General features: G+C 52.9%; 1 protein-coding gene across 9 annotated transcripts; it reads left to right on the plus strand.

The window, feature by feature from the left end:
* The first annotated feature begins 1921 nt into the window (after window positions 1-1921).
* Window positions 1922-26055, plus strand: TJAP1 (tight junction associated protein 1). 9 transcript variants are annotated; one of them, XM_032340084.1, is made up of 12 exons: window positions 1922-2029; window positions 2529-2624; window positions 11702-11830; window positions 18462-18559; window positions 19299-19424; window positions 21037-21065; window positions 21812-21973; window positions 22196-22262; window positions 22510-22539; window positions 23286-23393; window positions 23497-23580; window positions 24281-26055. In XM_032340084.1, the coding sequence occupies exons 5-12, from the start codon at window positions 19326-19328 to the stop codon at window positions 25373-25375; spliced, it is 1674 nt and encodes a 557-aa protein (XP_032195975.1). In that variant the 5' UTR covers window positions 1922-2029; window positions 2529-2624; window positions 11702-11830; window positions 18462-18559; window positions 19299-19325; the 3' UTR covers window positions 25376-26055. The 9 variants fall into 9 exon arrangements, with proteins under 9 accessions (XP_032195975.1, XP_032195974.1, XP_032195980.1 ...); XM_032340083.1 differs by lacking the exon at window positions 11702-11830; XM_032340089.1 differs by lacking the exon at window positions 11702-11830 and having other exon boundaries at window positions 19302-19424.
* The last annotated feature ends 293 nt before the right edge of the window (window positions 26056-26348 follow it).

The raw sequence follows: 26348 nt of genomic DNA on the forward strand, positions 1-26348 counted from the left end.
AACCATGTGGAGAATGCATAATGATTGGGAGCCCTTATTTTAAACTCTACAAGAACCAATATGCTTGATTCATTTAGTGTAATTTTATTAAATTAACAAAAAAGAAGTTGTATAGGGCTGAAACACATGGACAGGATGGCAAATAAAGATGACTGACCCTGGGAATCTCTGCCAAGGTTTTATTTGTGTGTGTTGGTGGAGAAGTGTGGGCTTGAGGCCAGCTCCACCATAGAACAGACCCAGCTCCCATCCCTAGGCCCAGGGAAATGGGATACCTCTCAGTTCTGAAATGTTGATGAGCTGTGGAGGGGAGAAGGACAGGAGAGCAGATGGAATTCCTGGACAATTGTTCCAGCTGTCACCAGAGAGGACAGGCAGGGGGGAGCACTGGATAATTTACAGAGGAACATATGCTAAGGCTTCTCCAGAACCATCTGGCCAAGAGAGGCCTGGGCATGGGGTGGATGTTGTCTTTAGATCTGAGTAAACTTCAGCCTCCAGCCCAGCCCATTCCCTCTACCTGAACTGTGGCTTTCCCAGGAAGGCTCTGCTCCCTGAGTACTCACCTCCAGAGTTCCACCTGGCTCTCATTCCACTCCCTCCTTTGCTGAGCCTGGCTTTTGTCTTTACTACCTTTCCTGAGAGGGCCAACTCTGGCCTTTAGGGCCTGTACCTTCCACCAACGCATTTCCCTATTCTGTAGTATTTTTCAACCCCTCCTCCCCACCACTATATTCCAAAATCCCTCTATCACTCATCTCTTTGCCATTAATTCACTCAATAAATGTTTATTAAGCACCTACTATGCCTGGCATTGTTTTAGACACTGGGGATACAGAGATGAATGAGAAAAAGTCCTAGATCTCTGGAGTTTGCACTATAGTGGGAGATGCTGAATAAACATATATCAGATAATGATACAAAAGGAAACATTCATGTAAAAGGAAACATTAAAGCAGGGTAAGAGCAAATGACTAGGGATGCTGTTTTTGACAGAGTGGCCAGGAAAGGCTTCTCTCTAACATAGTGACATTTGAGCAGAGACTCTAATGGGAGTGAATATCTGAAGGAAGAACTTTCCAGGCACAGGGAACAACAAACCTAAAAGCCCTGAGTATTCTCCATGCATTGGAAGGATGCCATGATATTTATCTATTAAGCATTTACTATGTTCCAGGCACCTGCTAGGGAATATGAACATGCAGGTGGACACAGTTTTTGCCCTGAAGGAACAGCAGCTTAGTGAGGGGTGCACTATTTAAGTAAATAATTATAGCATAGGATAACTGCAGTGAAGTTACGTGCGAGTGGCTAGAGATGCCCAGCAAAAGGAGCACCAAGTCCAGTCTTGGGGCCTGGGGAAGGTTTTCTGGAGGAGGTGACACTTCGAGCTGAGGGCTGAAGGACACACAAGAATTGACTATAATAGGGGAGGAGAGGGCTTGGACATTTTGAGGGCCGGTGGCCTGAAAATACAGGACGATTGGGAACCTGTAATCTCTCGGAGAGGTGGAAAATTAGTCTGGTGAAGGTGGAAGCGGGTGGGTCACACGAACCGCTACGTGGCAAACTAAGAAGCTGCTTTTATCCTTTCGATGACAGGGAACCAGTGCTGGCACTATTCCACTATATTATTTTGTTTTCTTTCTTCCTTTCTTCTTCCCTCCTCTTCCCTTCCCTTTTCTCCTTCCTCTGTCTTTCTTTCATTCTTTCGCTCTTTCTTTCTTTCTTTCTTTTTTTTTTTTTAGGACCAGAATCTTTCTGTTCAGCTCTGGAACTCTTCCAGCTCTTGCCCTACCCCTGACACCTCCTTCCTTCTCCAGCGGCCAGGCCTCCAAACCCTGCTCTTAGGATATCCCCACCTTTCCCCAATCACCCGGTGCCCTAATTCCCCAACCCGAAACCACGCCCTTAGCCACGCCCCGATGACGCGAAGCGCCCGGTGCGTGGGGATTCCCGCGGCAGCGGCCACTACCCGGCCTGCCCCGCGGCAAGATGGCGGCGTGAAGGCAGCGGGCAGCGGCGGAAAGTTTGTTGTGGGATTGTAGTCGGCCGGGAGGCTAGAGTTGGGGAGGATCGTGGGGACAGTATCGCGGAGTAGGGGCGGAGGAGGGACTAGCTTCGGGGTTAAGAAGAGGAAATGGGATGCTGGAAGAAGAAAAAAAAAAAGAGGGAGATGGGGCGGAGAGGAGGGGGCCTAGGATCCCGCGGCGGCCCTGGGGGAGGGGCCCGGGGCGGGGGATGCACAAGTAGGTGTACAGGCCCTAGGGAAGCAGTCGCGAATTGGAGGAGAATTTCTAAACAGAAGAGTCAAGAACCCTGGAGTTTGTGGCCGAGGCCCGACTGTACTGGGCCAATAGGAAAGAGGTCTCTCACGTGTTGGAGGATAGTGGGGAAGAGGGAAAGAGAAACGAGACCTGGAGCATGCTGGGCAGGTGCGGTATGGAGGGAACTAAAGCGTCAGATGACCCTTCTGCAGACTTAGATCAGCCTTTCCAGAGTTCCTATAGCATCTGCCCCAATTTCAGCTGAAGACTCAGGGGCCCCAGGGACTGGAAGAAATCACAATACCTGCTTGGAAAGAAGAAGAGGTAGCGACTTGCCCGAGCTCAACCCCAGAGCGGGTAAGGTGGCCTCCAATGACAGGCTGGCATGCTCCCTGCAGCAGGATGCATAGGCTCAGAGTGATACTGAGAAACATTTAATCTGAAAAGGGCTTTCATCTATAGAGGTTGCCCTTTGCCTGTGGTCCCTAAGTTAGTGTTCTGCTTAGATTACATACTGATTTTTGAGAATTGGGTGTAGCATTGAGCCTTGTGTGCCTTTACCTGTACAAGTGAACACGGTCAGGGGCCTAGAGATGAGGCCAAAAGTGCTTTAACATCCCTGCCACAAGCAGTTTCCTACATGTTCACTGTATCTTTTTCGGTCTCCCCATCACATCTTCAGTTTGGCATCCTACCTGAAGTAGAGATTTGTGAGTGAGGGTTGGAACAGGGGGAGTCAGAAAAAGTCTGATCGTGCTATCACCAACTCCTGAATTCACTCTTGTAGCAGGTGTGCTTCTTTTGAGCTTTCTTTTGGTAAGAAGGGCTCATTAGTTTTTCTTTGGGGTTGTGCTTTGGTGGGTAGGTGGAGTCAGTAGAGGAGGAAAAGCAGGCTGAGGTTAGGGGGAAGAAACCCAGAGCAGTTTACAGTAAGGTTGCATTGACTCGTGTAAGGCTCTGGGAATGTTTATTGTATCACCCTCTGTCCCTGAGATCCCTAATACTTGGGAACTGCTTTACGGTCTGGATCAGTGTGGTGATGGAAAGAAAGGATTGTAGAATTTTTCTAATAGCTTTCTTCTCTTCCTTTGTATTCTCCCCTTCGAATCACATTTAAAAACAGTTTCACTAGCCAAACTAAACATGGCTTAGGAGATAGTGGATTTATGGGATGCCTGGGTGACTCAGTGGATTAAGCCTCTGCCTTTGGCTTAGGTCATGATATCAGGGTCCTGGGATCGAGACCAGCATGAGGCTCTCTGCTCAACAGGGAGCCTGCTTCCCCCTCTCTCTCTGACTGCCTCTCTGCCTACTTGTGATCTCTCTCTCTGTCAAATAAATAAGTAAAATCTTAAAAAAAAAAAAAAAGATACAGTGGATTTAGGGTTAGAGAAAAGAGAAGGGGGTCTGGAGCCACAAAGTGTGGTGAATATGGTCGTCACTTCCTTTGATGCCCTGTGGTTATGCCCAAGCCATAGTTGGGTACAGACTTTTTACAGAAGCTCATTTCATGACTGACATTTCTGCATGATTGGATTGGGAGGTCTAGTTTGATCTAGGACTCCGCACTAACTATTCCTGCTCCCTGCCTGTGCCACCCCCCTCCAAAAGGCTTGCTATAGACAGACCAAATCACTCTTACTAGGCCAGCTTCAATACCTTCAGGTATCAGAAAAGCTGATGTTACTTAGCTGTGACTCTGGAAGATTGGGAGTTTTCTCTTTCTGAAGACAGTTTGTGGACTTCCCCCTTAGAGTTGTGATCAGCCAGGAGAGTGTGGGGGGCACACAGAAAATAATGACTCAGGAGCCAAAATTCCTTGTACAAATTCTGGCTTTGCCATTTGTAGCTCTGTGACCTTTAGAAATTGTACAGCTCTTTTTGCCTTAGCTTTCTTATGGTAAGAGTACCCGTCTCATAAGGTTGTTGTGAGGGTTAAATAAATGTGTTTAGAACAGTGACTGACACTTAATATGTATTTGTTGTTATTGTGCTGGTCAGATCTCAGCACTGACTTCATCATTGTAGTAGGTGTCTCTGGCGGCTCTGTACTGGTTTGAGCTTCTGTCTTGTTGTTAGAGAGATGCAGCACAGGTTTTGAATAATGTAGATTTTGCATGTAGTGAAAACATCTTCATTAAACTATTTAAAGTGATGTTAAAATGCCCATGATTTCCTTTTTGAAGTTGTGAGGTTTTAGAGTTGCCGTTGCAGTTGAGCTATAACAAGAGCGGTGCTCAATGAGCATCTTCTGTGTGTCTGGCACTGTTGTAAGTGCCTTAAATGTATTAACTGATTTAATTTTTATAACAACCCTACGAAGCAATACTTTCATTGTCTCTATTTTACAGATGAGTAGAGGACAGAGTGGTTAATTTGCTCAAGGTCATCCAGCTAGTAAGGGGCAGAGCTGAGATTTGAACCCAGACTATCTGGCTTCAGCAATTGAGCATCCTTCTTTTTTTTTTTTTTTTATTTGGTATGAAAATAACTCTTTACTAAATATGACTAGTGGCAATTTATATCTCTTATTTGTTTGTCATAATGGTTAGATTGTAGTAAACTTTTTTGATTTATTTAAAAATATGTTTTAGGACCTGAGCTCTTCATCACAGCTCTCTCCTTCTCAGATATAAAAACTGGTACAGGGACTGTGGGAGGGAGCCCACTGCCCTCTTAGCCAAATCTGGACTCTCCATGATTCAGCCTGGTGATTGCCGTTTAGAAAACCTTGGACCTGGGTTGGGTGAGCAGGCTGACAACGAGAATCCACTCTTAGCTTACCTTAAAGGGGGGGATGTATTAATGAAGACATAAATAAAAGGCTCATTTCTGACTTTCATTACTGACAGGAGCCGCTGAAGTAGCCACAGGGTTAAATTCATAGACAATCTTGATGGCATCTTTATTTTAAAAAGAACAGGTAGCAAACTACACACAAAAAACAAAACAGGTGGCGTTTTAACCAGTGTCAGCCCCACCAGCTTGAGGGGAAAGTGGAAGACAGCTCCTGTGGTCAAGGACAGTCCTGGCTTGGAGCTTTGCAAGTGCTTGCTGGCCAGTCTCTTTGTCTTTAGCCAGCCAGGAATCCCACGCGCAGCCTTGGGGCAGACTTTTGATTGACAGGCTTTCCTTGCCCTGCACTTAAGGATCACTCTTCCCCTGCTTCTGAGTCACGTCCTGTCTGTTTAACATGCCCGCAGGGCCCATCTTTTTCTTTAGTAAATGACTCTACCTTGCCATCAGAGTAGGCACGTGCCTGATGTCTGAGCAGATTTCTGGGGAATGGGGGGCTCAGGATTTAGGGCTTTTTCTGGGAATTCCCAGTCAGCCCTCGAATGACCTTTGTCTACTTGTTGTGGCACGTGAAATTTTGAAAGTTAGTATCTATCAGTGTCTTTTCCCCTCCACCATTAAGCCAGGAGCCTCCTTTGTCCGGATAACATCCTTTATCTCGATTTGTGCTGCAGTCAGCGTGCTGAAACGTGTATTCTCCGTGAAGTACACCTTTGTGTTTTGGTAGAAGTCATCAGACTTACTGAATTCAGGTCTCTTTTTAGCAAAAGCTTGAGCTGCGGGGTGACGGCTGATGGATTTGGAGTCAGTTCTCTGCCTTTACTGTTCTGGTTTTGTTGTTCTCAAAGTCCATTTCTTCTCTTAACACCTCTTATTCGAGAGTATTCTTTGCATCTAATCCCTTCACCTTTTCCTCACCACCATATTCTGAGCGTCAAGGACCTCTGGGTAAACCCGGCCTTCATTTCTCACCGGGATTCAGCCTCTTCTTTTTCTTTTTCTTTTTTTTTTTTTTAGATTTTATTTATTTATTTGAAAGAGAAGGAGTGAGTGAGAGAGCACAAGTGAGGGAAGGGTCTTAGGGAAAGGGAGAAGCAGACTACCCCACTGAGCAAGGAGCCCGACGTTAGGCTCCATCCCAGGACGGCAGGATCATGACCTGAGCCAAAAGCAGCTGCCCAACCAACTGAGCCACTGAGGCGCCCTGTGGATTAGCAGCTCTGTGCACTTATCCTGTCTAGCTTCTGGGCCTTTGAGCTTGCTGGCCCTGCTGTTTGGAATGCGCTGCCCCCTCCACTCTAACCTACCTCTTTGTCCTTTATTTATTTATTGTAAAGACTTTATCTTTAAGTAATTTCTACGCCCCCTCCACTCTAACCTACCTCTTTGTCCTTTATTTATTTATTTATTTATTTATTTATTTATTTATTTATTGTAAAGACTTTATCTTTAAGTAATCTCTACACCCAACATGGGGCTTGAACTGCAACCCCAAGATGAAGTCGGACTCTACCAACTGAGCCAGCCAGGAACCCCCCTGCTTTGTCCTTTAGGTCTTGGTTTAAATGTCCCTTAATTGGGGTTCCCCACTCCTTTTGTGCCTTTCCTTTGTGCCTCTGTGTTGACGCTTAGGCTGCATTGTAGTTGTCTGTTTACTTGTCTGACTGTCCCAAGACTGTTAGTGCCCTGACAATAGGGACCATGTCTTAGTCATTATTGTATTCTACCCTTTGGGATAGTACAAGGCACTGAATCGGCACTTTGTGATGCGGTGGGGTATATAGAATGCATGAAATGTGACGGGCAGTCTCTCCCCTCTCCAGTCTGTCTCGCAAGCTGTTGTGAGAAATGTCTTCCAATGAAAAACACTGTCTCTTCCCATAAAAATGCCATGGTTTCTCCCTTGTTCCGGACACAGTCCATGCTCTAGCTCAGCGTGCAGAAAGGTTTACAGATTGGTCCCAGCTCAACCCTCTAGTCTGAGTTGTTGTCACCCACTTTATCTGCCCTGTTCTTCATTGCTCCTGAATTTCTCACTGCTTCTGAACATGCTGCGGCCATCTATTTACTTTCTTCTTCGCTTGTGCATTTTACTCTTCGTGGTTGCCCCCTTCTCTGAAACTCTGCTTGTCCCCTAGGACCCCACTGGTCTGTTACCAACCATGAGAAGTCTTCCCCACTTTCCTTTCTTCCTCTTGGCACCCATAGCACGTTGTGTTTTTGGCATTTATCATATTGTATGGTGATTTCTCTGTTTACTTGTTGGCCTCTTTCATTTAGCTGACCCTCTGTAGAGGAGAGACTCTCCCTGATCATGGGATGAGGGTGAAGGGGTGGGGAGTTGGGAGTGAGGTGAGCCGTGTGATAGAGTCTGATTTTGGAGTGAGGCTGACCTGGTTGAAATCTTGATTCTGCGACTTAAAACAACAGCGTGACTTTGGACAACTGGCTTAAGTAGGACTCTTGGTCTTGTCGCTGTACAGTGAGGGTCACATTATCTTTTTTGTAGGAGTATCAAGCATTAGAGATAATGAGTTCATGGCGTGTAGCATGGTGCCTGTCATACGAAGGATACTCAGTTAATATTTGTTTGTAAATGAATTCCATTTTGGAAAACACAATGGGTAAGAAAAGGCTTTATTTTATTCAAGCTAGAATAACACTTTTTATTTCTGCCAGGAGCATTTTTGAGGTAGAAGTAAAATTGGGAGTCTCTCTATAGCATAGCAAAGCAATATAAAGCTGAGGCTAGGGACATCATCAGTGCAGAATAGTTGATGTTTTGCCCCATCTTTTGTGTTGCAGTGACTCCTTTGATGGATCCCCTTTATGTGAGGATGGTGGTGACCTTGGTGGGTAGAGATGGGGGTGGGTAGGTGGTAGATTTGTAATGTAGTTCAGTCTATGGATGACTGAGTGGGGTGTTTGAGGATTCATGTTCCCTGGTGTTTTATGGATTGAAAACTGTTGGATGAAGCTGATAGAACATATCTAAGCATTCAGGAAGCCAGACTTCTTGGCCCTAGTTTTCTTAGGGCTTTCATGATCTTGTGTTGCAGAACCAGGCCTAACACAGCTACTCCCCAGAAATAGGGCTGGTAGCTGGGAGTTCACTGTCCCTTCTTTGCCTTTTTGTTTTTAGTGTAATTGATGGGGGTGGTTCTTAGGGCACCAGTTCCCAACAAACACCCAAGGAATGTGTTTCCAGAAGTCTAGACTTCTTAATTATATAATGCCAGCTGGTGCTTCAGTTTGAGTTTATAGTCCAGATGAGGAAGATATGTTTGAGTTTTTCAGAGGGCAGCCTTCTTGTCTGGTCCTTGAACCCCTACCCCAGCCAGCTGCTTCTCTGGGCTCTCAAAGCATGTACCAAACTGTAATGCAAGTGGCTATTAACCTGTCTTCCCCTCCCCGCAACTTCGGGCAAGATCTTTTATTTCTGGAAGCTTCTTAGAGGCCCTCCATGGTAGGTGCTGAGCAATTCCCGCTTACTGTGTGATCCAGACCCGTCCTTCTTGAAAGGAAAGCAGATAGGTTCTCTCCTTTGAACTCTTAGGAAACAAGGTCCTGCATAAACAAAAGGTGATAGGATTAGCAGTAGCATTACTAACCGCTAATGCGGTTCAGTGATCTTCCAGGTACTTGGCTCAGCGGTTTCCCTCTTTAGCTTTCATATGTTCTAGTAACACATCCCTAAGCCAGCATTAGAGGTTAAAAGCAGAGGTGAATCTCACACCAGTGTATTTTTTGCCAGTCACCATCTTTTAACAAGTCTGGCTGCTGGCATCGTCTTTGTTACTAAGTTCCTCTGATTGCTCCATAACCTGCTTGCTTTCCTGGCGGTAGTGCTCATTGTCTGGGTGGGCTTCTGCTCACAGCCAGGGCCTACTACAACCTTGTTAATGCCTACATGAGTCAAAAGGACGAGACCAGTAGCTGAGAGTGACATGATGGTGTTTTCCCTGGGCTCTGCCCCTTGTCCCTCAGTGTGGGAGTGCACGTTGCAATGTGGCATATCTTTGCCGGTGGCGTCTTGGCAGGGCTGGTAAGCTGCTTCTTATGTTCAGCCAGTTGGAGAGGAGATTGGGGTGAGGCAGCAGGACTGGGTTGTGCTGTGTATGTTTAGGCTTCAAAGGGGCTGAGCCTTCCTGGATGACCATGAGTGTGAGAGTGGGACCTCTTTGTTAGTTACTGTCTCGTAAGTGCCAGCTCTCTGCGAGGTGACCTTTAGAAGCTGGGAAGGACATGGCCTTCCATTTGTGAAGAGCTCTATGCTTTTCCTGTGAACTGTGTGTGTGTGGTGGGGGGTTCTCCCTGAGGGCAGGGACCAGGAAGACAGTCTAGGCTGTGCTGGCTTCACTGTGTGCTTCTTTCAGCTAACAGTAGGATAGTAGGGTTTATCATTTGGGGTACTAAACAGGCCTCTGCACCTTCCCAGGTAAGCCCGGGGGGACTTCAGTCTAGAAGCCTCAGAGGGCTTTACATCAGGGCAGAATCATTAGGACTTTCCTGTTGCTCCCTAGAGGAGGCTTCTACCCCAGTTCTGTCTGTGGTCTTGGGCAAATCACTTGTCTTCTCTGTCCCTTCAGAATGGGAGAACACCACCTGTTCTGTGGGCCTTACTAGGCTACAAGGATCAAAGGACATACAGTAGAAGGGAAAGCACTTCTGGGATGGTAAAGCACAGCGTGGATGGAGGGCTTTTGTCCCATTTGTCCAGGAATTCTGTTTTCATCATAAGCATAATATGTGTCCTTGCATAAAATGCCTGCCATACAGAAACATGCAAAAGGAAAAGTAAAAAGACCCTCCCTTTCTTCCCCCACTGCCCCTGTCTAAACTCCTTTCCCAAAGACAGGGAGCTCTCCTGTTTCCTTCTAATCATTTTCGTGTTGCTTCTAGACATTCCTCCTCATGTATCTCTTGTAAAATAAACACGACTCAGTAGTTGTACATGTTGTTCTTCAACTTGCTCTGCTCATCTAACACTTCCCTGGTGTTGAGTAGCCCCTGTTGGAGCTTCCTTCCCAGCTAAGGGGCTTCCTCCGGGCCTGGCTTCTTGGGAGGGATGGAGAGTCTTTACTAGAGGTTCTTGCCACAGCAGTCATGCTGGTTGTCTCTGAGGGTTGGTTTTTTATGCTGCAATGAGGTCACCCCCCAGGAGTGCCCTGAGTGGGAATCGGGATGGTTCTAAACATGGTCTGGGCACCATCGCTTCCGCCTCACGTGCATTTCTTCCCTCCGTGCTTCTGTGCTCTGAGGCCAGGAAGAGAGTAAACTTACCTGATTTCTCAACATAGAGACAGTCCCTGCTTTCTGAAACCTTGGATTACCTAGGTTACTTGCTGCTCTGTTTTGAAAGCAAACCAGACCCAGCCGGTGTTTTTTGGTTTTATTTGTTAGTGAGAATTCTGAAGGGAGCCTGTCAATGGGCATGCATTCTTAGCAGTCTAGGGAAGAGGTCAGAGCTATAGGAAGAGATGTTCTCTCCTCGGTGATTATCTCCCTCTCTGGGGTCAGGCCTTGGCCTCCTGGGCTCTGCGGTTGTTGTCGGAGTATTACAGGGAGTAGGCAGTTGGGAATGATTAACCTAGGCTTGGGAGAAGCCTAGGCCAGGCCCCTCTGTGGTGTCAGGTCGCTGTTTTCCCTCTACCCTGAGTCATGTCATCCACAGGGCTTTCCAGACAGAAGGGGAATCCTTCTGTTTTTTCCTTGCCAACATGCAGCCCTCCTCTGTGAGCACAAGCAGTATTTGCTCAGTATTTGCTGCTGCATTTGCTGTGCTCTCCTCTCCTGCCGCTCCAGGGGTCACATTCTGTGGGTTTTCTGGGACCTTACTACTATGGCTCCATTTCCCTTGTGATCTCTAAGCCAGAGTGGGTTACTTCACTTGGGTGGTTCTGGAGGCTTCTGGAGAGATTTTTCTCCTGTTCTTGGGCTTGCTGTGATGGGAACACTAGTCTCTGGTCACTGCTCCTTCTGAGTGGGTGGAATGGTTGCTGTTGGGAGTGTGAGGAGCCTGGCTGCAGCATGGCCTTTATCCTTGCTCTCTGGACTCCTCTAGGGCCAGCTCCCTGGGAAGTGCCATCCCCTGGCCTGTCCTGAGGCTGGCCCAGCTTTGGGCCTGGTCACACACTGCCCCATTGTGTGGTGCCTTCCATGCGCTTCTTGTTGCAGCCTCTGATCCCTGTGCCAGTCCTCTCCCGGCCCCTTGCCTCGGAGCCCGTGGGAGGTGGCAGGGTGGGCTCTGCTGGCGCAGCCCTGGAATGGGTGGCAGCGGCAGCCGTGGCCAACTTTGTTCCGACAACCCCGCTTTCGGAGCTATGGTGCAGCCTGGCAGCCATGTCCAGGGAGAAGGCAAGACTGGGGAGCTGCCCCCTGGCAGCAGTGCCCACTTCCACCTCAGCTCTCCTCTCCTCGGCTTGACCTATCAGAGAGCTCTGTCACCTGGGGTCAGCCAGCTGGACTCACTGGCTGGCAAGGGGGCATGCTGCACTTCTGCCTGGCATGATTTTTGGATGGGAGAAGGCCCCCCAGGGTCTAGTGGTAAGTCTGGAGGAGCTTGCCCTGTCAGAAGAGCGCAGCGTGTACCCTCAGGCATCTTGCAGCTTGGCATTCCTTCTGCTCTCTCTTTGCAGCTCCGGAGTTGGGCTGCTCTCAACCAAGCTGTCTGTTTATATGGAGTGCCTGGAGGGCGTCTGCCATGAGTCTGTCGCTAACCGTGCTAACCAGGAGAGCTGGCTGGTGGGGGAGAAGACACTAACCCTGTGAGTCTAACCTGGGCCAGCTAGCCTGCTCTGGGGGGTACCATCAAGCAGTGCCTCAGTCACCCCTCACCCTCCCCCAGCCAGCCTGGCTGCCTCTTCCCCTTACCTCATGCCTCCTCTGCTCTCTTGTCCTTACTGCTGTCCCTCCACCTTCCCAGACTCCTTGCTGTGGTGGTGAGGGGGGCATGTTTCTGTTCAGTCCGCTTTAAGCATTATGGAGTTTGAGAACATCTCGCAGTTACCATGCTCTGTTTCACAGCTCGGAGACAGATGGAGCCAGAGTGGGAGGGAAGTTTTCTTCTCGGCTAGATAGTTGCTTCCCTTTGTCAAGTGGGGAAGATTGCATGGTGTCCCCATTATTCTCACCCAGGATAATCATTTAGGATCAACTGCAAGGTTCTCCTTAAGGTTGTGTGTGGGGGGAGGGGGGGTTGATGAAAACTGTGGCCTGGCTGTGGGAAACTCCCTGGGCAGAGAGTGAAGCTGAAAGCTTGAGTCCAGAACTAGGTAGTCACCTGAGATAGAGCTCGTGGCACCCATTGCTCGAGTAGGTGGAGGGGGTGGACTTTGGCCCCCCACTGCCTTCCCTCTGCAGAGCTTCAGGTAGACTTTAACCGGGAAGAGCTGGAAGGGCACCTCCGCCAGAGCAAACGGGACCTGGCTTTGGATTCCACAGTGGGCCTGGGAGAGGCCTTGGCTTCAAACTGGGAAGCTGGTGAAGAGCCTGCCATAAAGCTCCTGCCAGATACCCTGCTCCTTCCAGGGTTGGAAAGGAGAAGGGGGCTCTGGGGATAGCGGGAAGGTGGATTGCTCGGGCTCCTTGGTGTTCTGCAAAGGTAATTCCTTAGACAGCCTGTCTGGCTCCAGCGTCTGGAGTCTGTGTGGTATGGGGCAGCTTGGGACCCGGAGGCCCTCTGGGTGGGCTCTCTTTCCCTTGGGCCAGGAAGGAGAAGCAGGGAGCTTCCTGTTCATATGGGGTGGGAATGCGTAAATGTGCGAGGGTGTAGGGGCTGCCTGGTGTGTAGGGACCCTGAGTCGGGAGGAGCCAGCTGAGGGGTGGGGGTGTCTGGTGTCTGGGCTCTGGCCAGGAAAACAAGAGGGGCCTACAGCGGAGAGCTGGCTCCCACCCCTTACCTTGCCTTAGGCGAGGGCATGGGGACTTTTGGGCCCTGCCTTTATTTAGGGGTGATTGCTTGGATCATCAGCAATAGTTGTCTTCAGCCTCTTTGTTCCTGTCAGGTGTTGCTTGAGTGAGAGGCCAGCTGGATAGACTTGAGGTATTTGCTCAGGTGGGAGCCAGGTGAGCTCTCCAAGGTCCCCAGCACTGGTTTAGAGTCCTCGGGCTTACTCTGGGGCAGAACAATTCCCACCCACTTTTTAAAAACCTGTCAGTCGGTGCCAGTTAGAGCAGGCAGGGGGCCAGGTCAGGGCCGCAGGCAACGTGTCCCAAGAGAGTGAGATGGTACTTGCCTAGAGGGGTGGCAGGCATGGCTGCTGGAGGGACAGCAGGGCTGGTCTGGGCACAGACTGGCATCTCCCAGCCTAGTCATCGGCCCAGAGCAGAGCCTGCCCAGACCCCACCCCGTGCTCTGCTGGCTGCTTGCCTGCCACGCGCACAGGATTGCTGAGGGCTTTGCTCATGTACCTCAGGAACAGCTGCATGCCGGAAATGGGGGGCTGGCAGCAAGCAGGAGGGGCACCCGGGGGGCAATGAGGGGGAGGGCTGAACCCAGCCAGCTTTGGTGGGATGGGCTCACCGTGCAGGGGGGGCTGACACTCGAGGTAGAGAGGGGCTGTATTAATTGTGGGGGGGGGGGGCGCTCCTTGCAGGCAATCTCCAGGGCCTCTGCTGGGTGGCCTGGCTACAGGGCTGGCCCTGGCAGGGTGGTGGTTCATGTTTCTTTCGCCTCAGTCAGATGCAGACCCTGAATTTCAGAGGCTTGAGAGGCAGCCAGACTTGTATGGCAGGAGTATGCCCTGCCCCCAAAGGCACAGCTTCCTCCAGGCCTTCGGAGTTCAGAGATGCTATCCAGGGCTTACAGCTGAGGGCAGTTCCACAGAGGAGGCACTAGGCCCTGTGTGATCAGACATTCATGTTTTAGCCATTGATGAGCAGCTTTAGGAAGGGCATGTGTTTATTTTTGTTACTTATTTGTATCGTGCTGGGTTCCACAGGGGAATTAAGGCAGCATAAAACACAAATGGAGTGTTCTGGAAAAGGGCTGATTTCCTTTCATTCTCAAAGCAATAGCGATTGCTAAATGAGTGATTCTGTTTGACTTTCTTCAAGTGACTTATGAAGAGCTGTAGTGATTTTTGTGGTGATATGTGGCCCTTCCCTGATGGTCTCTCACTTGCTTGAGTCGGTGACACCTATGAGTAGAAAGGCATTGTCATAGGTTTGAGAATGGCCTGAGCCCAGATGAACTGTTGGGGCCATAATTTCTTATAGAGTGTGGGTGATGTGGGGAGCAGGGGAGGCAGCCGGGCTCTCTAGGGCAAGGCAGGAGAACCGGGGAGGATGGAGTGAGGTCCTGGTGTGGGACTTGAGCACCTGGAGACCTCCGTGGGGCAGACTAAAGTGTTAAAAGCCACAGAGCCACGCGCATTTTGGTTTCACTCCCTTCTCCTTCCGCAGGGGGAGAGCTGGATGCTTAGACCTCCCCTCCTCTCCTGTACTTTTGGCTTTGCCCTGGGCAGACCTACAGAAAAGATGGCAGAAGGAAGTGAGAGGGTGCCCTGGGCTCTTGGGCTTAAACCTTCTTGCTGTCGCCTACGGTGGGTATTTGCAGAGAGTGGGAGTGAGGATATGGTTTGGAGAAAATCTGGATTCTGAAGGTTTCTCCTTACCCTGCTCCATCTCTAGCAGTGGTGACTGCTGACTGTGGTGGCAGCCGCAGGTCACATCCGGGCACTTATCTACAAAAAGGAGCAGGTGTGAGTCCTGTCTCCTGGGTAAAGAGGGATGCCTGGCAAATTTTTGGTCCTTTTATTAAAGGCTACTGCCCCATGTCCAGCACACATTTTTCCTTATATCTGCCACTGACTACACTCTGCTCAGCTGTGCAGTGGGTTCACAGTGCAGGTCTGCTGTGCGTGCTGAGTCCCATTTCTAATGAAAGTAGACTTTGTTCTCTGGAGGCAGCTAATCGTGCCCCTTGGGCTGTAATCAGGGAGAAGGTATTTAATACAGGGCAGGCGGCAACAGGCGGCCTGCACTGACTGGCAGATTGCAACATGGCAATTAGGAAGCTCTCACCCCCCCCTCTCCGCCCCAGCAGGGCCCACATCTCCTCTGAGCAGAGTTTTGAGTGAGTGAAGAATGAATTCTATGCCAAGGAGGACCGGCGAGTTAAAGCTTGGGAGCGGGGGCCTCGAGAAGAGCCACTTTCCCTTCTGGAGGCTGCTCTGGGTGTCTCCCTCAGCAGTGCCTGCAGGGCTGCAGACCAGACTGGGTCAGCCAGAGTTTTTCACCTAAGCCTCAGTTGTTCTCGTAGTGCAAACCTAGCTTGCGATCTGGTATCTCCACGTCCTGAGTCCTCTGCCCCCAGTTCCTTGAAGCTCAGGTTGTGTGGGGTGAGGGGTGGGAGTGGGCTTCTTCTTGGTCAATTTCTAGACCTTCCAAAAGACCACTTTCTTGGAGGTGTCCTGGAGCCAGCTCAGCAGATGGAGGCCGGGACCCCAAAGGCCATTTGCTTGCTTATTCTGGCCTGTATCCCATTCTGAGTTATTCAGCTGCTTTCCCTGGGGACTTCCTCTTCTTAACAGGGGATTGGACTGAAACATGCCAAGACAACATGGGAATCTTTGGGTAAAGGAGATATGGTCAGTGGAGGCCACAGCTGGTGGCTGGGTCTTGCCTTTTTTTTTTTTTAAAGATTTTATTTATTTGACAGACAGAGATCACAAGTAGGCAGAGAGGCAGGCAGAGAGAGAAGAGGAAGCAGGCTCCCCACTGAGCAGAGAGCCCGATGTGGGGCTAGATCCCAGGACCCTGAGATCACGACCCGAGCTGAAGGCAGAGGCTTAACCCACTGAGCCACCCAGGCGCCACTGCAGCTCACCTTTTATCTTCTCCTGGCTGTGGGCCTGTGTCCAGCTGCTTCTTGCTTTGTTCTCCAGTACCCCTGGCATGGCTCTCCCTCCAGGGTCTGTCCTGCCCTGCTGTGCTTCCAGTCAAGGACGTGGCCTGTGAGGCCCATCACATTCCTATTCAGTGCTGGAATTGGCTCCCTGCTCTAACACCCCCCATCCCCCAGCCGTGGGCTGGATCTGGGGGCACTTAGCACTTCTCAGGAGTTGGAACTAGGGCCCCAACACATACTGGTATTGACATGAAGCAGGGAGTGAGAGTGAGACAGACTCCCCTCATGGGCTTGTGTCAGGGACACTGCAGGCTCCCTCACAGACTGTCTCCCTAGTGGGCCTTGCCTTCTGCTTCCCCAGTTGGGAGTGGCTCCCCTCCTCGTGGCTCTGGCCAGGATCGATTGCTGGCTCCATTCATACCGGAGTGTCTGCGTTTGCAGTACTCCTCCCATCTCCCTGCCAGCCACTTCCACACTGTCCCTCAGCAAGCGAGGTTATCAGGTGCAGAAAGCCCTGGGAGTATATGATGTGAGGCCAGGAAGTGGAGACTTGACATCAAGATGACCAGGATGTGTGACAGGTAGAGCTAAGGCCCCGGGGCATGGAGTGAAGGCCACTGTCCTTCAGCTAGTATCCCCAGGTACCTGAGCACATCATTGTGCTCCTGGCCTGCCTGCCTGCCACCCATTTAGTGTCCTGGTGCTTAGAAGCCAGAGTGGGTATTAGTAAGAATAGGGCTAAGGAAGAAAAGAGGCTGAGAATCGAGGGGATCCGCAGCGTGACCTGCAGGGAGAAGGGGACTACTCAGCTTCTTGGGGAGCAGATGGGGAAGGGAGCAGGCCCAACTCGAGCCTCCTCACCCCTGGATTTTGTAGAGGTTCTTGGCTCCCTGTGTCTCTTACTCTGCATTTCTGGCTGTTCCCCTTGCTAACTCAGGTACCCCACACTTACACCCTCTGAGTATTAGCACCCAGCTATCCAGGCTGGCTTGGAACTTTCTGGGCCTTCCCCCAGGCTATAGGAGCTCCCACCCTAGGGCCCGCAGGAGGGGTAGCCCCGGGGAACCTGCGGGGGTGACTTGTTTGCTCCCCCACACCCTAGGAATGTGCTGTCCTTTTGGGCCCGCCCGGATTCCTGCGCAGGGAGTCAGCTCGACACAGCATGCTGCTTGTGCCCTGTGGGGACATGTCCGCCTCCCCATCAAAGGGGTGGAGGTTGGCGGCTCGTGCCTGCTGCCATACCCCAGCTCCCCCTAGAACCCCAAGCCAGAGACCAGGCTGCCCAGACAGAGGAGGGAGGCCACTCCTGCTTCCCCACCCTCCCTACCCCCTCACTGTTCTTCCTGCCCCAGGCTCTTTTGGAATGTGACAGGAGTCACGGCCAGGGCATGTCCCGACAGCAGGAACACATGCTTTAGCCCGCAAGGTTTCCCTAGGCCCCCAGCTCTATTTAGGAGGATGGCGGCGGGAGGCGGCAGAAGGTTGTTTATGCCCAGAAGGCCACCTAAGGTTACTGCCTCCATGGGCCCCTGTGGTGGCTACTGCCCCCGTGCTGCAGCCCAGCTTATTACAGGTGGGGGCAGAGCTCAGCTGCCGGAATCTGTGAGGAACCTGTGGGGACCTCACTGGTCACTCAGTCCAGCCACCTCTGTGTGAAAGAGGGACCAGTGAGGGACTGAGCTGGGGCCATACAGTGTGTCAGAAGCAGCATAGCTTCTGACACTGGGCAGTGTCTCAAATCCCTGGACTCACGCTTTCTGCCTGGGAGTTCCTCCGCCTGGGTGTTGTCAACGTTGTGTGCTGATGATTCTTCATTGTGCGGCGTGGTCTGGTGCACGGCAGGATGTTCAGCAGCATCCCTGGCTTCTCCCCACTAGATGCCAATAGCTCTCCCCGCCGTTGTGACAGCCATTCACACATGGCCAGGGATCTGGGAGGGGGCAAGTGACAGAAGTGGGCCATAGTCACTCTTACTGAGATTGCACAGTCATTGCTCTAACTGCTGCTTTTTCAGATTTTCCTCTCCTGGGTCTCCCTTTCCTTGTTGCAAAGTCTGTTTACAACGTTTACACACAAAAGTAGGATTTGGGCTCCTGGAAACATGGCCAGGAACTTTTCCCAGCATCTTGTGGGTCTCTACTAGGCTTTTTCCTTGTGTTCTCTTCTGCAAGCCGTGTTCCCCAAATCTCTTAATTTCCAGACTCTGAGAGACCTGGGAGATGAACAGGACAGATGTGAGGTAGGATAGGGACAGGATAGGACCAGACCTATTCCAGAATCAGGCATGTGGTGAGTTGAGACCACGAGCACATACAAGACGCGCATGTGTATCATCTAGGGCTGTGACTGTGCTTTCTTGGAGAAAGGAGCCCCGTGCCTCTGGTCCTCTCCTGCCTCCATTGCTTTCCCCAGATCCCCGGGCCATGGCTTCTGCCTGGCTCTCCCTAGGGGCCTTCCCGGGCCTGGACTGGGTAGGCCGGCCGGGGGCACCAATAGACCCGTGGCTGACAACCTGGTTTCCACTTTCTTCCCTTCTCTAATTTCAGGAGCTGTTGGCTAGAGGAAGTGGAGGGGCCGTGGGATGCAGAGAGCCAAGGGCTAACTCCAGGACAGCGGAACAGAGAGAGCTGCCGACAATCAGACGGTATGTCCCTGGGAGGCCTGCACCCCGCCTCGGTCCCCTTCCGGCGAGGCTGGCAGGCCAAGGGGCAGACAGGTGGCCCCTCGTGGTGGGGGGCTGGTGAAGAGAGAGTGGTGAAGGCCAGAGAGTCTTGGCCTCCAGGACTCTCAAGCTTGGAGATGCCCCCCTTCCGAGGAGCCTGGTTTGGGGGAGCATCTTCAAACCCTTACTTTCTGGATACTTGGCGGGATGGGGGAATTTGTTTGTCTGTTTTTTGGGGTTTTTCTGAGCTCACACGTGTGGAACATTTCCTAAGTGCCAGGTAACTGGTTAGTGGCTTATGTAATCTTCACAACAGGTCTGTGAAATTGGTGCTCTCCTCATCCCCCGTGTAGGGTAGATGAAACTGATGCAGAGGGAATGGGTTTTCTCTCTAAGGCCTTTTTGTAAGGCCACGGAGGGGAGCAGTGGGTTGCTCATAGATACCTTGTCTTACTACTAGGCCACAGCCTCTCTTCCTGGTGCCTAGGCCATGGGCCCTGCCTTCTGCCTCCCTAGTCTGGTTGCATTGGGCCCTTGTCCCCTCCAGCACTCCCCTGACCTGTGGGCACTGATCCACCAGAGTCCAGGTTTCTGATGTCCCCAGCAATGGCCCAGGCCTGCCTGTGTGCCGGGTGGCTCCTACGTATGTTCCATTTACTGTCCTTGGCCAGAGGCCTCTTGCCCTTGTCTCTGAGCCTCCTCCTTCCTGGCTTCCCCACAGCAGGTTGAGAACCCCTCACATCCAAGAATGACCAGTGCGGCCCCTGCTAAGAAACCGTACCGCAAGGCACCCCCTGAGCACCGGGAGTTGCGGCTGGACAGTCCAGGATCCCAGCTGGAGCAGGAGGTCAGGAGACGCCTACTCCTACCCTGGCTGGTAGATGCGGGCCCCTGAGGCTGGGTGCCTGACTGACTTCTCCCACCTTAGAGGACTTCTGGGCCCCGGAGTGGGGGCATGGGGGTTGTGCTGCTGTGTCGTGCCTGGGGGCTCCTAGCTGCAGCACTGCTGGTAGGGAGCAGTGCAGGCTCACAGGACAGCTGTGAGCACATGACCCCTTGTCAGGGAATCCCAGAGTCTTCGTGGCTCAGCAGAAATGCTCTCAGGCAGTATTGTTCTTCTGACAAGAGGCAGCCCACCAGACAGAGAGGTCCTCACATGCTGGAGCCTGGGACTCTCTGGAGGAGGTTGAGGTGGTGCCCTGGCTTCTTCCCACCAGACCAACTGATCTATGCTGTCCCCAGAAGTCCGGCCCTTCCTCCATCTTTGCCTGGTCTGGCTAACACTTGTGAAAGACATACTCCCTGCCAGGAGCTGTGTTAGGTTCTCATGGGACTTCTTCAGGCCACTGTGAAACAGTCTCCAAACAGGCTCTCCTCCCTCATTTGGTTTCCTCTCAGGAGGAAATGTGTGTTGTAGTCAGTTTGCCCGGCTGCTTGTGCCCACCCTGTTGCCACACATAGTGCATGTTTGCAGAGCTCTGAGATATCCGACCCCGTGGAGCATCAGGCATACCATGGCCTGCTGTAGTCCAGTTCAGGGTGGGACTGCTGGGACTTGCCTAGTCTCAATTCAGGGAACATTCAATAAGAAGGTCAGATACTGTGATAGGTGCCATCCTGTGGGCATTCCCTTGGTTTTGTAGATGAGGACACTAAGGCTTAGCAAGGTTAGTACAAGCAGAGTGTCGTAGAATGGGATCAAATGCAGGTGTCATTGGCTCCAGAGCCCATGGTCCAGGCCACCCACCTCTTTTCCGGCCTGTGATCGGCATTCTGAAGCAGTCACCTCCATTTGGAGCAGGCCTCTTGATGTTTCCCTGCTCTGGCTGGCTGAGCTCTGGCTCTTGAGCTATGACCAGAATGGGGGCTTGGGGAAGATGGGGCAGGAGGTTCCAGGCAGGACAAGGAGAAGACACATCACTGCTCTCAGTCAGGACTAGCCCAGAGGCTCTCCTTCATCCATGTTCTGGTTCCTTCTGAGGACCTGGAAGGGCCTAATTCTGCCCCATCTTCCCTCCAGGGGCCAAGTGGGCTTTATCAGAGCTCAGAACCCTACTGTAGCTTGTTTTACTTCTTCACTTCTCTGGAAGGTTTCTGCCATGCCTGTGGGCCCCACTACGAGCCCAGAGAACAGCTGGGAGGCTCTCTTTATGCCTGGGAGATGTAGCATGGGTACCAGGACTCATTTGCAACTTGCTCTAGAATTACGAGAGGGTTTGGAAGTGGTGTGGGTAAAGGTGAATGTTGGAAGAGGTTCTCAAACCTTCTGGTTGGCGTGGGAAAGGGTGATCCAGGCTTGTCCAGGTGTTACTGGATTGCCTCCATCTCTCCAGGGCCCACTTCTGTGAGCTTGCTTAGGCTTTAGACATGGCCCTTTCCAGGGCTTTTTGGAGGGTGGGCAAGCAGGGTGGGCCAGTGGTCTAGGGCTGAGCCTCAAGTTTCCATTCTTTTGTGCCCAGGAACCCCTGACTGATGCGGAGAGGATGAAGTGAGTATCTGCTGCCCAAGAGCCTGCCTTGCCTCAGCACTTCCTTCTTAGCTCCAGGCAAGGCTGTTGGTACCACCCGGCTTTTCACTGGATTAGGGAGAAGTGAAGGTTAGGTGGGGTATTTAGGGATTCTGGGAGGAGGCCTGATGTGGATATTTCCTTCTGAAGAGAGTTTTTGTTCCATGGGCTCCAAGAGAACCTGGAACCAAGGAGGTAGGTGCTCAGAGGGTCCTGCTCTTGCCAAAGAGCCCTTCCCCGGCTCCTGGTCCTCCTGTGCCAGCTGCCTCCCTGCAGCCCTTTCTGTCAGCTACATCAGGCCTTTGGAGAGGAGGGCGGTGCTAGGCTGGATTTCCAGGAGATTAATAATGGAGCAGCCTGATTGTGCAGTGGGGAAACCGGAGCTGGAGGGCTTGGTGGCCGGCTGGCTTAGGCTGTAACCAGAGACAGACTGGGAAGTCTTACCCCTGCACCAGTTCTGTCTTCTCATTCTTCTTCACAGGTGGGGTTGGATTCTACCATGCCCTCTGCTCCCCACTGCCCCCCTCCCCACCTCACTGCCCCCAACCAGGCTATGTTCTCAGGGTTAGCAAGCCTATGGAATATGCTGCCCCAGACTCAAGACTCCTCCTTTTGCCTATGCTCGTGTCATCCCTACTCCTTCAAGCTTCTTGAGCCCAACCTGGGGCTCCAGGGCTGGCCTGTCTAAATGCTGATTCCCCTCTGCCTTTGATCCCTCACCCTGCCAGGCTCTTGCAGCAGGAGAATGAGGAGCTCCGTCGGCGCCTGGCCTCGGCCACCAGGCGCACTGAGGCCCTGGAGCGCGAGCTGGAGATTGGGCAGGACTGCTTGGAGCTGGAGCTGGGCCAGAGCCGTGAGGAGCTAGACAAGTTTAAGGACAAGTTCCGCAGGTGTGGAAATGAAGGGCCAGGCGCCCATGCACATATATCCCCCTACCCCACCCCATCCATAGGAGGTTAGCCAGAAGAGGCCTCAGAGATCATCTGATTCTTTTGGGGAAACCGAAGCTCTGGGAGGAGAATGATGTGCCCCACATCCCATATCAGGGAGGGGTTGAGGAGGGCCTGAAGAGTAGATCTCGACCCAGGGGTCTGCCTTGTGTTCCTCTACAGGCTTCAGAACAGCTACACGGCTTCTCAGAGGACCAACCAGGAGTTGGAGGACAAGCTACACACGCTGGTAATCTGTCGGGGGGCGGAGGGGCATGGGGGCACATCGGCTGGCACTGTGCTCATGGCATAGCAGGGGGCTGGGATTTGCCCATGGAGTGCCACTGTGCCCTGGGGCTTGGGAAAGGGGTGGGACAGGGCGGGCAGGGGACCGCAGTGTGCTGTGCGAGTCAGGACTGTCTTAGTGCTCACACTGTTTCTCTTCTCTCCTGGCTTCCCCTCGCGCCGCCGCCGCCGCTGCCGCCCTCTCCCGTCAGGCCTCTCTTAGCCACAGCTGGATCTTTGCAGTTGCGTCTGAGTTTGTGTGTTTTCTCCCTTGCCCTGGCCTCCTCCTCAGCTGAGACCTGGGGTTGCTGGGGCCCTGGCCGTTTATCTCTGCCCACTGCCTTCCTCCTCCTTACGTGAGGCCTGCTCGGTACAGTGCCTCCCTCCTGGGGGGACAGCTGCGGGCCGGTGCTTGGTGCTGGCAGAGGTCCTGACTGATGTCACCGCTGAACACTCACGGCTTCTCAGCTGTGGTGGCAACAAGCCCAAGCCATTTGGGGTTGGGGGGGGCACTCCAGCCCCTGAACTGAAGATCAGAGGGCTGCTGCTGAGGCCGCTGCTCCCTCCTGGCTCAACTAGATAATCTCACAGGCGCCCCCGGCTGCCACCCCACCCCACCCCTCCTCCCTTTTCCTAGTCTAGCCTCGAAAGTGCTCCACATAGAGGCTTCGGCCCCTGGATTTGTACACTTACTCCTTCTCAGGTCCAGCCGCCTGACCTGTGTAGAGTCCCTCGAGGGGCAACTCTTATATGGTCTCTGTTCTTGGCCCTGGTGGCAGCAGGTCATGTTCAGAAAGCCCCCACCCCACAGCCAGCCCGGAGAACAGGAGAGGTGGCTGGTGTTCTGTCTGTCCATCGTCTGTCTATTCCGTCCGCCTTGGCTGCCCCAGCACCTGTGGCTTCCTGTGTCTCTGGGCTGGGGGGAGGCGGAGGGGAGGGAGGCCAGCTAGGGTGGGGGGGCGAGGTTCACATGAGTTTTGTGCCTCAGATCAAGAAGGCGGAGATGGATAGGAAGACGCTGGATTGGGAGATCGTGGAGCTGACCAATAAGCTGCTGGACGCCAAGAACACCATCAACAAACTGGAGGAGCTCAATGTATGTGCACTGGAGGGCTCTCCCCGCCTGTGGCTGGGTTGGCCCCAGAGTGGCCACACTGTGTGGCACGGGGCTGGCCGGTGACCCCCACCTGTATCTGCAGGAGCGGTACCGGCTGGACTGCAACCTGGCTGTGCAGCTCCTTAAGTGCAACAAGTCCCACTTCCGCAACCACAAGTTCGCTGATGTGAGCAGAATGTTGTCCCCGCTGCTGCAAGCCCCGCCCCCGGGACTCCTCTCCCTTGGGGTTTGATACCACAGGCCACCAGCCTCCTCTCCCCCTTTCTGCTTTGCCTGCCCCTCACCTGCATGTCTCCCCTTGAGTCAGTCAGCTCTGCCACTGATCGGTGTTCCATGTGGTCTCAGGGGACCATTGCTAGCGCAGGGGCTGGCCTGGCTGGGATTTCTGGAACAGACACAGGGAGAGAGGCGCGCCCTTTTGGGAGCCCATGCCCAAGGTGGGGGTGGCTATTGACCATAAGAATATCGAGGGGATTTGGCTGAACTGACCGTGTTATTGCAGCAGGTGAACTCTAGACTCTAGAGCCTCAGGCCCAAGGCTCACAGGGTCTATAGAAGGAGTGGAGGTGTTCTTGAGGCCACCGGCCAGTGCAGGTGCCTCAGACTTCCATCTGGTTTGGGCAGAAGCCTCTGTTGGGATGGGGGGAAAGGGACATGGGAGAGCTCATGGGCTTTAGTGCTCTGGGATCAGCTGCTGGGTGTGTTCCTCTGACTCTTCAGGTCGTTCACCACTGCGGAGCATCGGTTTGTCTGTGAAGCCAAGCTGTGTGCCAGGCTGGTGTGAGACCAGTGCAGTAGCCATTACTTCTGCTCAGAAGTTGGGAGCATTCATGTGTCTCTTTCCTTTTTCTGCTCTTTTACCCCAGCTGCCCTGTGAGCTACAGGACATGGTCCGGAAACATCTGCACAGTGGTCAAGAAGCTGCCAGCCCTGGCCCCGCCCCTAGCCTGGCACCAGGGGCTGTGGTCCCCACATCGGTCATCGCCCGAGTGTTAGAGAAGCCAGAGTCTCTCCTGCTCAATTCGGCGCAGTCAGGCAGTGCCGGGCGCCCCTTGGCTGAGGATGTCTTTGTGCATGTGGACATGAGTGGGGGTAGCCTGGGTGAACCTGCCAGTCCCCCCACCCCTGGCAGTCCCACCCCACAACCCAATGGAGAATGCCACTCTCTGGGCACTGCCGGGGCCTCCCCAGAGGAGGAATCACCCTTGCCGGCCTTTGAGAAGCTGAGTCCCTATCCCACCCCATCTCCACCACACCCGCTCTATCCTGGCCGCAAGGTCATAGAGTTCTCTGAGGATAAGGTGCGAATCCCCCGCAACAGCCCCCTGCCCAACTGCACTTACGCTACACGCCAGGCCATTTCCTTGAGCCTGGTGGAAGAGGGCGGTGAGCGGGCCCGCCCCAGCCCAGTGCCCAGCAGCCCCGCCTCAGCCCAGGCGTCACCCTACCATGAGCCCAGCCCTCTTCCCCCAGTACTCAGTGCCCCAGCCAGCTCTGCCAGCTCTGAGGAGGACCTGCTCGCCAGCTGGCAGCGGGCATTTGTGGACCGCACGCCACCCCCAGCCGCTGTGGCCCAGCGCACAGCCTTCGGACGTGATGCGCTCCTTGACCTGCAGCACCATTTTGCTCTTAGCCCCACCGACAGAGATGAGGTGGTTCCAGCACCTTCTCCACCTAGTGAGAGTGGGCTTTTGCTGCCCACAGAAGCTGACCCTGGCCCTTCCAGGGAGGAGGAGGAAGAGCTGAACCTGCCCATCAGCCCTGAGGAAGAACGTCAGAGTCTGCTGCCCAGTGATGGTGGCACAGAGGAGGGGCCGGTCACTTCCCACACTGAGGGCCGGGCCTGGGCACTCCTCCACTCCAGCCGCCCCCAGCGCAGCCCCAAGAGGATGGGGGTGCACCACCTGCACCGCAAGGACAGCCTGACCCAGGCCCAGGAGCAAGGCAACCTGCTCAACTAGGGTGCCTGCTTGCTTTCCTACCATGGCTACACTGGGACCATGGGAGACCCCCTACCCTGCCCCAGAGCCCTCCTCCCTCAGGCCAGCACCACTCTGCTTCCTGTGCAGGGTAGGGGGAGAGGGGGAGAGCACACCAGACTTTTTAGCTGCATTGACTATGACTGGCCCCAGCTTGCCTCATACCTTTCCCTTTTCTTCATAGAGTATGTACTTCCCAAAGGTAACATGCAGCTGGGGCTCTAGACCTTTCTTCTGGCCAGCCCAAACTGGGCTGTTCTGGGGTGCTGACAGGTCTGTTACATCAGTGTTCATCTCCCATCCCCATTTCGTACCCACAAATGGTTTTTGTTTTCCGAGGGTGGGAGGGGAAGGTCATTTGGATTATTAACTTCTAATTTCTATTTTCTGCCTGCTTTCCTCTCCTCAAGTCCTCTGCACAAGCTGTTGCCTTCAAGGGGTCCTTGGGGGATGAGGGAGAGGACTCACTCAGGGCTTGCTTCAGCTGTGTCCATCCTCTCTCTGGGAGGGAGAAGAGGGAGGGATTTGGGGGCCTCAAGCTGGTCTGTGGGTGAGGCCTGGCCCCCTCCCAACCTTGGCTCTAGACTGTTACTCCCAGCTTTGGGAAGTTTTCACATCAATGACTATTTTAAAATTAAAACTATTTTACTGATACTGCCTAATTTGTCTATTAATGGTTTTCCTTGTGCAGTTCTTCTCCCCACGCTTGAGCTTTCCAAATCCTAGCCAAGCTCTGGTCTTTGCTAGTGAGTCCCCGGTGCTGCACTCTGCCTGGGGTGTCTGTGGCCACAGAGCATCAGGCAGCGGGAGAAGTTGTACCTCAAGTAACATCAGCAGGGCCCGATCTCCTCGAGGTAGGGTTCAATGCAACCCAGCCCTGGAGGTGAGCTTTTTACCTTAGTTATGATCTTGGGGGGGGGGCTGGTGTAAGGTGTCACCCCAGAATCCCAGGTGC

This window comes from Mustela erminea, chromosome 4, assembly GCF_009829155.1.
Source record: "Mustela erminea isolate mMusErm1 chromosome 4, mMusErm1.Pri, whole genome shotgun sequence".
NCBI lineage: Eukaryota > Metazoa > Chordata > Mammalia > Carnivora > Mustelidae > Mustela > Mustela erminea.

What these genes read in the sequence shown, in the direction of transcription:
- TJAP1 (XM_032340084.1), top strand. Translation starts at nt 19,326, where the DNA reads ATGACCAGTGCGGCCCCTGCTAAGAAACCGTACCGCAAGGCACCCCCT. An exon ending in ACTGATGCGGAGAGGATGAA is followed by an intron (nt 21,066 to 21,811) that starts GTGAGTATCTGC and finishes TCACCCTGCCAG; the next exon opens with GCTCTTGCAGCAGGAGAATG. An exon ending in AGGACAAGCTACACACGCTG is followed by an intron (nt 22,263 to 22,509) that starts GTAATCTGTCGG and finishes CTCTCCCGTCAG; the next exon opens with GCCTCTCTTAGCCACAGCTG.